The sequence below is a fragment of the Miniopterus schreibersii genome (genome assembly GCF_964146895.1).
Source record: "Miniopterus schreibersii genome assembly, chromosome: 5".
NCBI classification, from domain to species: Eukaryota; Metazoa; Chordata; class Mammalia; order Chiroptera; family Miniopteridae; genus Miniopterus; species Miniopterus schreibersii.
Genome location: NC_138106.1, coordinates 15,587,442 through 15,602,396, shown reverse-complemented (window position 1 = coordinate 15,602,396; position 14,955 = coordinate 15,587,442). Strand labels below are relative to the sequence as shown.

General features: G+C 35.6%; 1 protein-coding gene across 2 annotated transcripts; it reads right to left on the bottom strand.

The window, feature by feature from the left end:
- Positions 1-302: 302 nt before the first annotated feature.
- On the bottom strand, positions 303-12,699 carry AADAC (arylacetamide deacetylase). Of its 2 annotated transcripts, none has more exons than XM_081139429.1 (5): positions 12,405-12,699; positions 10,997-11,219; positions 8,951-9,020; positions 5,132-5,303; positions 303-1,777 (listed from the first exon to the last, which is right to left on the bottom strand). In XM_081139429.1, the coding sequence occupies exons 1-5, from the start codon at positions 12,540-12,542 to the stop codon at positions 1,181-1,183; spliced, it is 1,200 nt and encodes a 399-aa protein (XP_080995555.1). In that variant the 5' UTR covers positions 12,543-12,699; the 3' UTR covers positions 303-1,180. The 2 variants fall into 2 exon arrangements, with proteins under 2 accessions (XP_080995555.1, XP_080995556.1); XM_081139430.1 differs by having other exon boundaries at positions 10,997-11,131; positions 12,405-12,630.
- Between the last annotated feature and the right edge of the window lie 2,256 nt (positions 12,700-14,955).

Here is a 14,955-nt window from a genome sequence, read left to right as displayed (position 1 = left end):
TTTTGCTTGCTATTTGTTTTTTAAGATGAGTGAAAAATCCATTTGTATGTTAATAGGAATGATCCAGTAGAGAGGGCAAAATTGATGACCCAGAATTGAAAGGAAAGAACTCCTGGAGTAAAGCCCTTGAGAATCCACAGAAAGGTGGGACCAAGTGCACAAATAGAGGGAAACTGGTGTGGCTCAGTTGGTTGGAGTTCTCTGCTCAATAAGATGCTTGTTTGTAAGTATTCACATGAGCATCGTTGCCTCTTGGCCTTGAGGAGATATCAGATGAAACGATAGCAAGTACCAGCAATGGATGGATTCAAGAGTTTATTCCAGAGACATCAGCACATTCTTTTATTTGTACATGGTACAGAGATGACCAATTTGAGACCACAGATGGAGCATATATATTCATTACATTTAATATGAACTTTCAAGTCCTTTTACTTATTTACTCAGAAAAATCATTCCACAATTGCTTTTTAACAGTTTACTGCTCTGTGTGTGTGTGTGTGTGTGTGTGTGTAGCATGTTCTCCTAGTTGCCTGTTATTTTCTTATTCCTCAGCATAAGATAATGTAATTTGCCAAACTACAAAACTCCCATTTTGAAAAATTCCTGGTAGTCCTAGAAAATGAAACACAAGAAGTCTATTGGTTGAAGTTCCTGGGATAGCTTCTGATTTCCTGATAAAATGGAATAGCCTTAAGTGTAACTCATCTTTTGCCATCCCACATTTCTGCCTAGATAGAATATTCATGTGAACAGTTATGATAAAATGACATCATAATGAAGCAATCACTATTGAAAAGAGTTGGCACGTAAATCAGAAATTAGATGTATTTCAAACATAAATGTGCTTTGATTAAAACCTTGACATTACTTAGACAAGCAAATTAAAAAATAAAAAATAAAAAAAGAGTCTGCAAGAAAATAAGATATTTTAAGAAGAAAGATTAACAATGTTAAGAGGAAAAATCTTACAGAGCTAGCAGATACAGTGTGGAAAATTGAATGAAATTCCTCAGAGTAAAAAGGAAAAGCAGAAAAGTGACCATATATAGTAAGAATTATGATGTTATATGTGGCTCCTATATGAACCATTCCAAGAAAGACCAATTTCTAATGTCTAGATTTTCTGATGTCTTGAGATTTACTTTATTTTAAAAATATATCATTGATAAATATTTTACTATAGATATTCACTTAGCCAATTTATATACCGATTTATCATCCTGGAGCTAATTTTAAATTTCAGTAAAAGAAATGATCCATGGAATCCATCTTCAATGTGGTTATGGGTCACTGGAACTCCAGCATTTTGAAGTCGGGTGACGTACATGATTCCATCGTCTCTTAAGACATCATATTCACAGGTGATGACATGAGTCCGAGGTAAACCACGTAGCTTCTTGTCATCAGCCAAGAGGGGGGCTGCCCTCACATCCAGGAAACCTGGATATTTTTTTGATAGCTCAGACTTACCATAAGTTGGGTTATTATAAACATGTCCTTTTATAAACCTCTCAGGGAGCAAGGAACTCCAATTAACAAATTTGAATAGATGACTTGATTCCACAGGTACATGTTGGTGGGAAAGCATGGCTTTCTCAAGTGATCTATCAGTTGTAAAATACTCACTCCAGTACCTGACCATGGTGGATTTGAACAGAGGTGGAAAATGTGAATGTTCTCGATATGATGGTGTATCTACATCAAGAGTCTGAAGGGCAGGATAAATTAAAGACTGGGTCTTGAGTTTAATCTTGACATCTGGGTCATCTAGAAGCTGAGAAATAATTAAGATTACTTCCTCAAAATCCTTTCATTTTAAAACAATAAAGCAACCTTAACAAAATGAGCTATATAAAAATTCATACTCTCAGAAAAACAGTAATAATTGAAATATACCATCTCAACAAACTTTCAAATATTAAAAATGGGCTTCTTTAACTAGATAGCCTTTAATTAAATGATACTTTTTAAAACTAATGTACAGATCACATACCATATTACATGAATTTCAGGTGTACAACCTAGTTATTCAACATTTATACACCTTACAAAGTGATGCCGGTAATGAACCTAATGATCTGCCACCATACAAAGTTATTATGATACTATTGGCTGTATAGTCTATGCTGTGCATTAAGCCCCTGTGACTCTTTTATAACTAAGTTTGCACCACTTATTCCCTTTCACACACCCACTCCCCACCCCTTTCCTCTGGAAACTATTAGTTTGTTCTCTATATCTCTGAGTCTATTTCTGTTGTGTTTTGTTTTTTAAATTCCACATGTAATTAAATCATATGGTATTTGTCCTTTCTAGTCTGACACTTCACTTTCACTTAGTATTCTACCCTCTAGATCCATCCATGCCATCACAAATGGCAAGCTTTTATTCTTTTTTATGGCTGAGTAATAATCCAGTGTGTGTGTGTGTGTGTGTGTGTGTGTGTGTGTGTGTGTGTGTACATCATGTCTTCTGTGTTCATCATTCCTCTATTGATGGACATTTAGGTTTCCATATCTTGATGATTATGAATAATGCAGCATACATCTTTTTGAATTAAGATATTTTTGTTAGAATAAATACCCAGAAGTAGAATTTCTGGGGTATATGGTAGTTCTACTTTTAGTTTTTGAGGAAAAGGGTACTTCTAATTCAGGGAAATGATTAGAAAGTAAATGTCCTATCCTTTCTACCGAGAATAACAGTCAGAAGAACTGTATAAATTTTAACTTTTTACTCTTCTGTTAGTGTGGAAAGTATATTAAAATATACTAGTATACCAATAAGCTGTGCCATGGAGAGGCAGGATCACTTAATAGGGATTTCTGACTTGGCTTTGGTAGTAAGTGACATATTATTTTTGATTTCTGCAGATTTTCTGTGTGAAACATTCTATTCAAATCATTCTTTCCTATTCAGGCCTGAGTACTAGTATTTATAAAGGTTAGTGGTCTGCAGAGAGAGGTGTACAGATATCAGAGAAAGACAAAAAAGTGACCATAGTTAGAATAAAATTAGAAGATATATTTTAATTTTTGAAAACATACACAATAAAATGTAGTTTTATGTGTTTCCAAAGAACATGATATACTATATGGTAAAAGATGTATATAGCTACTACATAAAAATGAAGAGTTTAGTGGATCTCAAATAGTTTGCAAATTGTGGTGTTTATCCACATTGTAACTATAATGGCCAAAAGAGACCATTTTGGAGACTTTGTAGACCATTGCTAATGATCATTAAAGCTTACCAGATATTTTTATATAAATTTATGCATGTGACCCTCAAAACTACTCTGTGAAGTTAAAAAGGTTCATTTTGCTTCATAGATGAGGAAATGGGTGCTTACAGAGTTTAAGTTTAAGCCAAGATCACACTAGAAATTACTACATCTCAAGAAAATCCACGTCTCCTAATGTCTAATCTAGTGCCTTTACTGCTATATTATGAAACCTGTAGCAATGCTCAGAAATACTCTCTGAGAGGTTTTGAATTCCTCTTTCATATTGTGGTTGGAATAAAACCTACCCATAACATTCTTCCCTTTTGAGAATATTGTCCAAAGGACTCTCACTAGAGTCTAAACACTTTTAGTATAAAAAATATATAAGTAACTCCAACAAATGAAAAACATAACAGCAATGTTTTTGATTGCTTAAAATCTTTACTTAATTGAAATCAATTAATGTATACAAATTTCTATATCTGTAGTTCATAGGTAACTTCCCCTTATGGCTCCCATTAATAAATGGGAAAACAGATTAATTTTTAAACAATTAATAGCAGATTTTGTTTTGGTTCAGAGAAACAAAATTTATTTTACATACAACAAGGAATGAAAAGTCTTATTTATTACTATTATTCTATTATCATTATGAAACGACCTATAAAAATAACTGATTTTATATAAGCAAAGAAATATTTTGAATTTACTTTCTAAGTAGCATAGAATTCTTTGAATGTGCTATTAATTTTCTGAAAATAGTGTGATTTTTATGGCAATTAAAAAATACTCATATACTGAAAACTACAAAGCATTATTAAAAGAGATTGAAAAAGATGCAGTGAAATGAAAAGATATTCCTTGTTTATGGATGAAAAGAATCAACATAGTTAAAATGGAAATATTACCCAAAGCAATATACAGATTTAATGCAATCCCCATCATGTGGGGATTAATCATATTAACAAGGGGTTGTATCCAAAAAATATATATAATATATCCAAAATATATACAACTCAACATCAACAATCCAATCAATTAAAAAATGGGCAGAGGACCTGAACAGACACCTCTCCCAAGAAGACCTACAAATGGCCAACAGATAAATAAAATGCTGTTCAGCCTCACTAGCTCTCAGGGAAATTCAAATCAAAACCACAGTGAGATACCACCTCACACCTGTTAGAATGGTGCTTATCAACAAGACCACACCTGGATGGGCCTGGAGAGTATCATGCTTAGTCATAAAAAGCGAATGTCAGTCATAAAAAGCGAAGAACCGTATGATTTCACTCAGATGTGGGATGTAAAACTGAACCTCACGGACACAGACAGCACTATGGTGGTTACCAGAGGGAAGGGGCTGGGGAGGGAATGGAGGATAGAGGGGACAAAATATTTGGTGATGGAAGATGACTTGACTTGGGGTGGTGGATACCCAATGGAATATACAGATCATGTATCATAGAAATGTACACTTGAAACCTATACGAACCTTTTAACCAATGTCACCCTAACGATTAATTAATTGATTTTTAAAAAGAAAAATACTTTACTGGAGATTATTAGACCTATCTGAACCTCTAACAGCAGGGTAAGATTGTTGTATGGTCTTGCAAGTATGTAATCTCATTCACCTGACTAGTATAATATCTTTCTGACACATATATAATTTTATGTCAACAATCTATCATTTCACTAAAAAAGGAAAAACTCCGTGGCAGGAGCACAGATTGGCATTTTTGATGTTTGAAGCATTTCTTCTCAATATTCTCTTTAATATCCCTCCCCCCAGTCACTATCCTTATATTTGCATTTATATTTATCTATGCATTAAATTACTGTTTATTAGTAGACACTTTTTTTAAAAAAACAGCATAAAAATGATGACCATCATCATACCTGTTGTGCTACAGCTGCAGCTAAGTTTGCTCCTGAACTACCTCCGGAAACACCAATTCTCTCAGGGTTCACGCCATATTTTGCAAGAACTTCTTTACGTAGGAACCACTTTAAGGAATTATATGCGTCTTCAAATTGAACTGGGAAGTGATACTTAGGCGCTAATCTGTAGCTATATAGTGAAAACATAGTTTCTATGTCACTTACATTTTTACTTTTTTTATAATTGATCTTAAAGAGAGGAAGAAGGAGAGGGAGAGGGAGAAGGGAGGAGAAGGGAGGAGAGGGGAGGAGAGGGGAGGAGAGGGGAGGAGAGGGGAGGAGAGGGGAGGAGAGGGGAGGAGAGGGGAGGAGAGGGAGAGGGAGAGGGAGAGGGAGAGGGAGAGGGAGAGGGAGAGGGAGAGGGAGAGGGAGAGGGAGAGGGAGAGGGAGAGGGAGAGGGAGAGGGAGAGGGAGAGGGAGAGGGAGAGGGAGAGGGAGAGGGGAGAGGAGAGGGAGAGGGAGAGGGAGAGGGAGAGGGAGAGGGAGAGGGAGAGGGAGAGGGAGAGGGAGAGGGAGAGGGGAGAGGAGAGGGAGAGGGAGAGGAGAGGGAGAGGGAGAGGGAGAGGGAGAGGGAGAGGGAGAGGGAGAGGGAGAGGGAGAGGGAGAGGGAGAGGGAGAGGGAGAGGGAGAGGGAGAGAGAGAACATCCCACATGCACCTGACCAGAGATTGAACCCACAACCAGGGTATGTGCCCCGACCGGAAATCAAACCCACCACCGTTTGGTGTACAGGACTATGCTCCAACCAACTGAGCCACACTCACCAGGGCTGCATTTTTACTTTTCATTAGAGTATAATATGTGTGCCAGACATGCACATATCTTGAGTGTACAACTCCTTTAATTTCCAAACAGGACACAGCCCTATAGCCAGTATCTGGATCATGAACTAGAACATTGCCAGTACCCCAGAGCCCTCATTTAAACTCTCTTCAATCAAGCCTCCTCGACCCCTGAGTGTCCACTAACCTGATACAGAGCATGGATGGATTTTGCCTGGTTCTATTCTTTAAATAAATGTACTCCTATATCGCTGGCTTCCACTGTAAAGCTGTGTTTTTGAGCCACATCTCCTTTTGCTGTGTGCCTCTGTCTTTCTGTAAAGTACATGGCATTTATCCATTTAAATGTGGATGCGCATTTGAGTTGCTTGCAGTCTTTGGCTCACACAAACTGACTATTCTAGTCCATGATTTCTGGTGACCATATGTATGTATTTCTGTTGATATATGCCTGTAAGTGTTATTGATGGTCACAGAGTTACACATTTATGCTTACCTTTACTTAATATTATCAACTATTTTTGCTGAGTCGTTGTACCAACTTATTCTTGAACCAGGAGTTTATAGAAGTACCCATGGTTTCATATCCTTGCCAACGCTCAGTATTTTATGTCTTTCTCCTTTTAGCATAATATTGAGCATATAGAATTATCACCTTGTCATTTTAATTTTTACTTTCCTGATGTATGTTAACTTTTCTCATGTTTATTGGTGATTGAGATATCCGTTGCTATATGTGGTCTTTTCTAGCCTTTTCCCCATACTATTAATGGATACTTCATGTACTTTGGATAAGAAAAAATGGGTATAAATGTAGATATATACTTTTATATATATATATATATACACACATACTTTCTGATGAACATAAATTTTTAATTTTTAACATACCCCCTTCATTGCAATATACATAATTCACACACCATAAATTTGTTCATTTAAAGAGTGCAACTCAATGATTTTTGGTGTTTTCAGAGAGTTGTGCAACCATCATCATAATCAACTTCAGAACAGTTTATCACCCCCGGAATAAACTCTGTATACCCATTAGTAGTTGTGTCTCATTTTCCCTCGCCCCCACCTCCAGCCCTAGGCAACCACTAATCTGTTCTCTGTATCTACAGATTTGCCTCCTCTAGAGATTTCATATAAATGGAATCATACAATGTGTAGCCTTTTGTGACTGGCTTCTTTCATTACCATAATAATTTCAAGATTTATCCATGTTATAGCATTCCTTTTTATTGACAATTAATATTTGGTGTTCATTCATATGGATACACTATGCTTAATTTATCCATTCATCAGCCAATGGGCATTGGTTATTTCCACTTTGGGGAATTTATGAATAATGCTATGTAGATACAAGGATTTTTAAACATATGTTTTTATTTTCCTTGCATTTATACCTAGGAGTGAAAATGCTGTCACATGCTAACTCTGTTTAACCGTTTGAGGAACTGCCTAAATGTTTATCAGAGTAGCTGCACCTTTTGACATTCCCTCCAGCAGTATGGAGGGTTCCGATTTCTTCCTGTCCTTGCCAATACTTATTATTATTGATTTCTTCTAGTGGGTGTAAAGAGGTCTCTCATTGTGGTTCGATTTGCATTTCTCTGCTGGTTAATGACATCGAGCATCTTTTCATGTGCCTACTAGCCATTTTAATTTTAAGAGAGTCAAAATTGTCTAATTTTTATGGTGTCGTTTATCTTTAATATAAAATAAGTATATTTAAAGGCAAAGCCTGTGTTTGCATAAAAATTTTAAAGTTTATTTTATCTTTTAAAAATGAATGATCCATGTCTTGGGCGGTTGGCTCAATTGGTTGGAACATTGTCCTGTACAGCAAAAGGTGGTGGGCTCTGTTCGCAGTCAGGGCACATACCTAGGTTGCAGGTTCCATCCCCGGTTGGGGTGCGTACAGAAGACAATGGATTAATGTTTTTCTCTCTCTTCCTCTCTTTCTCTCAAATTAATAAAAAAAATCCTCAGGTGAGAATTAAAAAAAATGTTTTTAAAGTGTGATGCATTAATAATTTCAAAGAATCAAACACAGGTATATATAGGATAGGATAAAAGTAGGTTTACAGTTGTGAGTACACAAGACATTGTTTTTTTATCATTTTTATTAATTATTGTATTATTTTCTGTACAAATAACTATAAATCTTCTTTTGCCCCACACATATTACAGTGTCATATAATTTGCCAGCTTCAAGAAAATAATTTTCAAATATGAAGTTGGAATACAAAATAGTATAAACTTGTATTTTCTAATTATTTTAAAAAAAAATTTATTCTAATTATTATGTGATTATGTTCCAATTTTATAACAATGATTTAACTTGATAAATAGACACGACTTTTATTTAAACTTTTTCTTTTCTGAAGTTTAAGTTTAAATAGGTGTATGTGGCTCTGACATTGTGTCCCTAGCAATTCACCCTAGTATTAGTGTCCTAAATATCCTAACTTTTCTTTTCAAATACAGTTTACTAATCCAAAATGCTATTTCACACTAACTCATTGTGTTTGTTTAATATAATAATACATTTTAATATTTTAGACTCAAGTGTTAGACACTGAGCTAAGTTCATTCAGGAGTGTTACCACTTTTTTTTCACAATGACCATCTAAAGTAAGAATTATCTATGGTGCACTTTTAAAGATGATCCTCTGACTCCAAGGCACTTATTGCTAAAGATCATCAGTTAAAAGTGAAAGGAAATTTAGTCCAAGTAATTCTGTCCATGGATAATACAATTAAAATTTATGTGAAAAAATGTTTACTTTTAGCTTTTTTTCCCTGCCCGAGTAACACACACACATATACACATGTATTTTCTTGACTCTCATCAGGTAGGCTTGGTTTCACTTTTTATCACCTACTCAGTATTATAAAAAAAAATGTTTTACATAATCATAATCAGCCAATAAAGCTGAGAGAATCATGGTATGTAAGGTATCTGTTCTGAAAATAACACAGCTCTTACCTGACTGATATGACGACAGCGTCGAGTCTGTCTGCTGTCCATCTTGACAGTAGGTCTTGCTGTTTTGAAGCTGAAATAAAAGGAATAAAAAGCAGGATATTGGTGAGAATTGACAAATGAAGCGAAGGACGTTTCCTTCACAAAAAGTCCTATTGTGCTTGTTTTATATTCTGGCGGTTCTCCAGCTGCTCAACATTGAAACACTAGGAGGATGCATTTGATGTTAGACTTAGTCATAAGAAACTTCCCAACCACAACTCAGTAGAACTTGTGTTAATCAGTGAACTCCTAACTGCTCTTTGTCTCTTTTATCTTTCGTTCTGCCTGTTTGGTGATTGGCTCTTCTAAGCCATTTTCATTTTCTAGAAGACTAACTACAACTCATTAACAGATTTTAGGGTATTTAAAAACAAACAACAACAATAACAAAACAACAACAACAAGTCACTGATTTAACCAATGAGCTGTCAGATGTTTGAGGCAAAGGAGATATAAGCAGAATTGTGGTAACAGAGAAGGACCATCTAAATCTGCATGAGACAATAGAAAACATCTGAAATTGTGTGGGATAGAACCACATTCCCTTAAAACAGGAAGCTGCAACTCCCTCATTTCCTTGCATCAGCACGGCTACCCTAAAAAGGTATCTAGCTTAGCCCTGACTTTGTCTCTTTTTGTCTTGTCTAGGAGGAAGCCCCGATGCTCTCCTTACCCATCTCTGGTCCTCCTTCCTATAGCCAGTTCTTTTACCAGTGCTATGAACCTTCTTCCTTCCTTTTTCCTTTGGTGTGTTCCTCCATCGGTCAACACTTTCAGCCCATCTGTTTCTCTAACATGTTTATATTAATTACCTTCATTTCCTTTAGTTCTATAAATAAACAGAACTTTTCTCAGATAAAAAGAGAAGTTGAAATGAAATGCTCTTACTTAACTCTCCTTTCAATCTATCATTCACTTGCTTATCCCTTTCACAACTAAGTCCTATTAAAGCCAGCAGTCATCCTTACCATTTCCTCACCTCTCACTTTTTGGTATCTGCACTGCTTGGTACTGTTCAGCTAATCTCTTTCCCTTGAAGCTTTCACCTTTGTTTTTTGTTTTGTCTGTTTGTTGGTTTTGGGGGGATTTTTGATTTTTTTTTACCTCTTTGAAAACTTCCAGTGCTTTGCTGGTTGCTTACTTTTTCACCCAATACTGTGTCTCTCTTACCCAGGGGGCTGTCCTCACCCATTTAATTATTCTGTCAGAAGCAGGATAATCATCTTAGATTCTCTCTCAACTACCCACATCAACTGAAAATTTTGCTTAATTTCTAGACTGTAACATTTCTTGTTTAGATTAATTTATTCTACCTCTCTGGAGTTGAGTTCCTAAATTAGACTCCCATCCAATCTCCACTCCCTTAGTTGACCTATGTCTCATTCATCGGAAGTCATCAGCTAAATATCAAGCAATCTTAGACTCAGGGCAGTTAGGTGACTTTCTCAAAGTCACACTTTGGGACCCTTAGCCCAGTACTCCACTTCTAAATATATTTCTCTGTCTACTATAATTCTGTATGTTGAGAAATTTGCAACCTAATCACTCAATCTTGATTACCTTGGTCTATTATTTTCTACACTTACCACTTTATAGCACACTGCATGGTTTATATGTTTATCAGCTGATTAGACATTGCTTCTATTAGAAGGTAAGCTCCTAGAATATTGCCAGGAGTGTAGTATATATATGAATAAATGAGTTAACACATTAGATAGTCTTCTAATGGCAATGCGGAAAAATAGCAAAGTATGCTCTCTTAGAGTATTGACCATAAATATGAAAACATTTGTCTTCTCAGTTCCAATTGATGAGAAAAGCATATGTGGAAGAGAGTAATTTAAAGCTTCAAGGAAGAGTAAAACTTTGCCAGGAAAATAAAACAAGAGAAGACAAAAGAGACTGTAGTGTCCAAACAGAAGTGCGTTGTATACCTACTAAAGGCATTATTTTCTAATAAAAGTTTTACACACTATCCAGTGAGAACTTTTCAAAACATTCACTTACCAGCACTTTCGTGACACCAGCCACCACCATGGATATAAAAGACACCTCTTCTCAGTGCCTCTGACTTCCTCTTTGGCACATATACATGGACAGGGATGTGGTTGAAAGTTGTCTCAGTCACAGTGATATTTTCATCTGAGGTTGGTGGAACCTCATTAGGACTCAAAACAATTGTCAAGGAATCCACAAAATGATTAAGTCCCAGCAGCTCGACAAATTCAGCCTAAAAATGAATCTCACACACATCTTAGAATTTGAATTTCAAATGTCAGAGATCTCTGGACATATAAGCACACTGGGAGCTAAAAAAAATAATAATAATACTTTTACTCCCTCCTTCTAAAGTTCTTCTAGGCAGAACATATCCTTGCTGGGAAACTTTCCCCTCAGTATCTAGGATGGTTGGTTCCCTTTTATAATCTGGTCTCTAAGCACATGTTTCCTCTCCATAGAGGCTTTTCTGACCATACATACAACAGCCCTCCCTGCCGTCTGCCCAGATTGCTTTCTTTTCCTCCTGCTTATGACCTTCAAGCCACTTTTTATGATCTGAAATCATCCATTTAAATCTAATTCGTTCTTTTTCTCCACCACTAGAATGTTAGCGCTGAGGGCATAGACTCTTTCTTTGCCTAATAAGATTTGATAGAGTTCAGTTGTTGAATAAACGAGAAATAAAAGATCCATCTGGGAGTTACAACAGCCATCTGCTTTATGTTCTAGAGATTAAAAAAATAAAATCAAAGAAGAAATAGGGAAACATGCCCAGGAAGCCAGGGAGAGTTACATCTTACCTATTTTTTTGACCGGCCAGTACCAGAGCCTTAAGCAGGAAGGCAGTTGCCCTGACACTCCAGGGTCTCCCCCTCTTTCATATCTGTACTTCATGCCTCTCATCATTAACCCTGGGCACCTGCCAATCGGTAGGCTTGCAGAGTATTTCCTTGAGAACTTACTTCTATGTCCTTAGTCTATACCCTGAATCTGAAAATGATTTCATGAATGTCTGTAACACAATGCTGCAGTCAGATAGCTCTGATTTGCTGATGAATTATATGCTAAACAACATCTAAAATAGCAAACAACATCCAATTTCAAACATCACTCTCATAACATTAATACGACCTAAACAAGGCATTTTTAGTAAAAGCTACTCAAATGCCTCCTCGCTTATTTTTTTAAAATATTTTTAAACATGATTCTAATATAGAAACTAGAAATCGAGCAAACAAGGCAGCAATGTTTCTAAATAGTAAAGAGACAAAGGATGCAGCATTTGTTTTTATAAGATGAATAAATCAACCAATAAATCAATGAAAAAACCAAAGGAGCAAAATCCTAGAAGATTTTCTTCTCTAGATCAAATGGTTGCATATGCACATGTGAGTTCATAAAAGTCCAAACTTACCAAATGTATTATCGTTTTCATATAAGCGTTCAACTGTATTATTTTCCATGGCTCCTCAAAATCCTCTGGCAGAGGTAAATAAACATAATATGCTAAAAAGACCCCCACAATCAGAAAGTACAGGGGTTTTCTTCCCATAATGTAGTTCCTACGCTTCTCTGTCCTCGGAAACAGAAACTAAACTAACCTACTATGTCTGCACAGTGAACTTTAGCCAGTGTGCTTCAGCTCTATCTAGAGCTTTACCCAGTTATTGAACATAGAGTTGCTCACTTAGTTTTAGGGCTGGGATGATAGGATTCATTTCACTGCCTATCCAGAAATAGTCATGGGAGTACAAGTTCAAGGTTAATAAATAATGGGAAACTAAAGCACATTCTGTCTTATTTGCATTCCAAACACCTAACTCAATGATGTTACTACTTGCACCCTTCTGGATTATGCCTTTTTGAACATGTCATAATTTCTTGTTTGCTCCACTCTCTGGGATGATTTTTTCTTCTTCCCTGAAATGAATCAAATCTGTTTCACTTGTCACTGAACCTCCCTTTTTGGCCGCCAAGGAACATGTTCTCACCATTCAAGGGCTGCTTGAGGTCTTTTCTTTAAGGAACACTCCAGCAGTCTTGGTTTTTTTTCATGGAAGGAAACTGATCAGTAGGAAAAAATAATAATTAAAGCCAACTTTAATGATATTATTTGGCTTTCCTATTAAATTCTTCTCACAAGCATTGGTTAACTGACACCATCTATATATTAAAAATAAGGAAACTGCAGCACAGAAAGATGAACTAACTCACCAAAGGCACACATTTATCTGGTTGTACCATAGTAGTTTCTTATTATTAATGCAGAATCTATTTCTTTTTTAAAAAAATGATTGACTTGAATACAATGATTATCTATGTAGAAAATTATAAATCATACACCAAGAGGTATTAGAACACATTCTGTTAAAATATTTTTTCTAATTATGATAATATCTGAATCTGGATGTTCCAGTTACCTGGTTCTCATTTCTCTATTTGTCTATGTACCTGGCTATCTTCAACTTACTATTGATTGTCCAAATAAAAATAAATATTTTTAGGAAAGGTTTGAAACTTAGGTTCATGTTGCCTTCTTCTAGTGATTACCTATATTTGCTGCTGGTGAGCATGCCTACACATATTATGTTATGATATATGACATTCTTGAAAGTATATTCTGAATATGCTCAGGATACATGCAATATGCAGACTTCCTAATTATGGTTATTGCTAACATTATGGATGTTTCCTCATTCAAAAGGTCAGTAGAGTATAGAGGAAATGATATCAGCATTTTAATTTTAAAATAAGTATTAAACTATGAAATTATTCTTCTTAATATTTTCTAAATAAGTAAAAAATTATCAATCATTATGTTTATAAGCTAAAGGTATATTAGCTATTATTAAATTTAAGATGAAAGAAAACATAACAAATGAAAATACTGAACATTTTACCTGCTGAGTCACTGCTGCAGCTAAATTCCCTCTAGCACTGTCTCCAGAAATACCTACTCTCCCAGGATCTACACCATAGCTTTCAGGAACTTTGGGGTGTAACAACCATGTAATGCACTGTATACAGCTTCAAAGTAAATTGGAAAATGATAACTTGGGGGCTAGTCTGTATTTGTAGGTTAACCCCCCCAATATTTCCTTAATCATTAGTTGTTACTCATGTACCAAAACAAGGCACACACTCCTAATATAGAATCAAAAGTAAAATTTTGTTTTTACCAATATATTTGAATGTTTGCTATTAAATGAAAGATATGTTTTTCTTTTTTAAAAAAGATTTTTATTGTTTTTTTGTTTGTTTGTTTTTAGAGAGAGACGAAGGGAGAGGGAGAGAGAAACAATGATGTGAGAGTGACACATTAATCTGCTGCCTCTTGTATGCCCCCTACCAAGGATTGAGCTGTTACTGGAATGAATGAATCATTTTAGAAATATAACCTGAATGCCATCACAGTCGTTTTTCATTGGTCTGCTTTGAGATCATTCAGAGATCTAATAACAAAGTCAGCAAAATTTGATAAGAAGCCAAAGTCATGTAGAACTTGAAAAAAAAGAACAAACTAGCATTCTAGAAAACTTGCCTCTTTTGGTTAATAAATATTTTTACTTACCAAATATGCCATTTTTATAACAGAATTAAACATTACTTTCCATTGTTCCTCAACATTATCTGGAAGTGGTATACAAATATAACATGCTATATAACTCCCAGTATCAGAAAAGTAAAAGGATTTTCCCCACATATTATAACTATTGTTTCTTCAGCAAGACAGTATTACACTTTACTTCAATGCTGCAACTAATAAACATTTGGCAAGCCCCATCCCAAACCAGAGTTTCTTCAGAAGCACCCTAGATTTGCATGTGGCAAGTGTTGACAGGTAGTGTTGCTGGTAAAAACTCAAGTTCCAGTGTGCACTTTGTAACAAAAAACACTCTCCTCTGGCAGGTTCTGTTAAATCTGCCAGCATCATTGTATCTTCAGATAGTCACTGGACAAATATT

Excerpts from the sequence above, each read along its gene's own strand:
- AADAC (XM_081139429.1), bottom strand. The coding sequence starts at position 12,542 with ATGGGAAGAAAACCCCTGTACTTTCTGATTGTGGGGGTCTTTTTAGCA. Across the intron at positions 9,021-10,996 it reads CTGGTGTCACGAAAGTGCTG|CTTCAAAACAGCAAGACCTA; the intron begins GTAAGTGAATGT and ends CTTTTATTTCAG. Across the intron at positions 1,778-5,131 it reads CTGCAGCTGTAGCACAACAG|CTTCTAGATGACCCAGATGT; the intron begins GTATGATGATGG and ends ATTATTTCTCAG.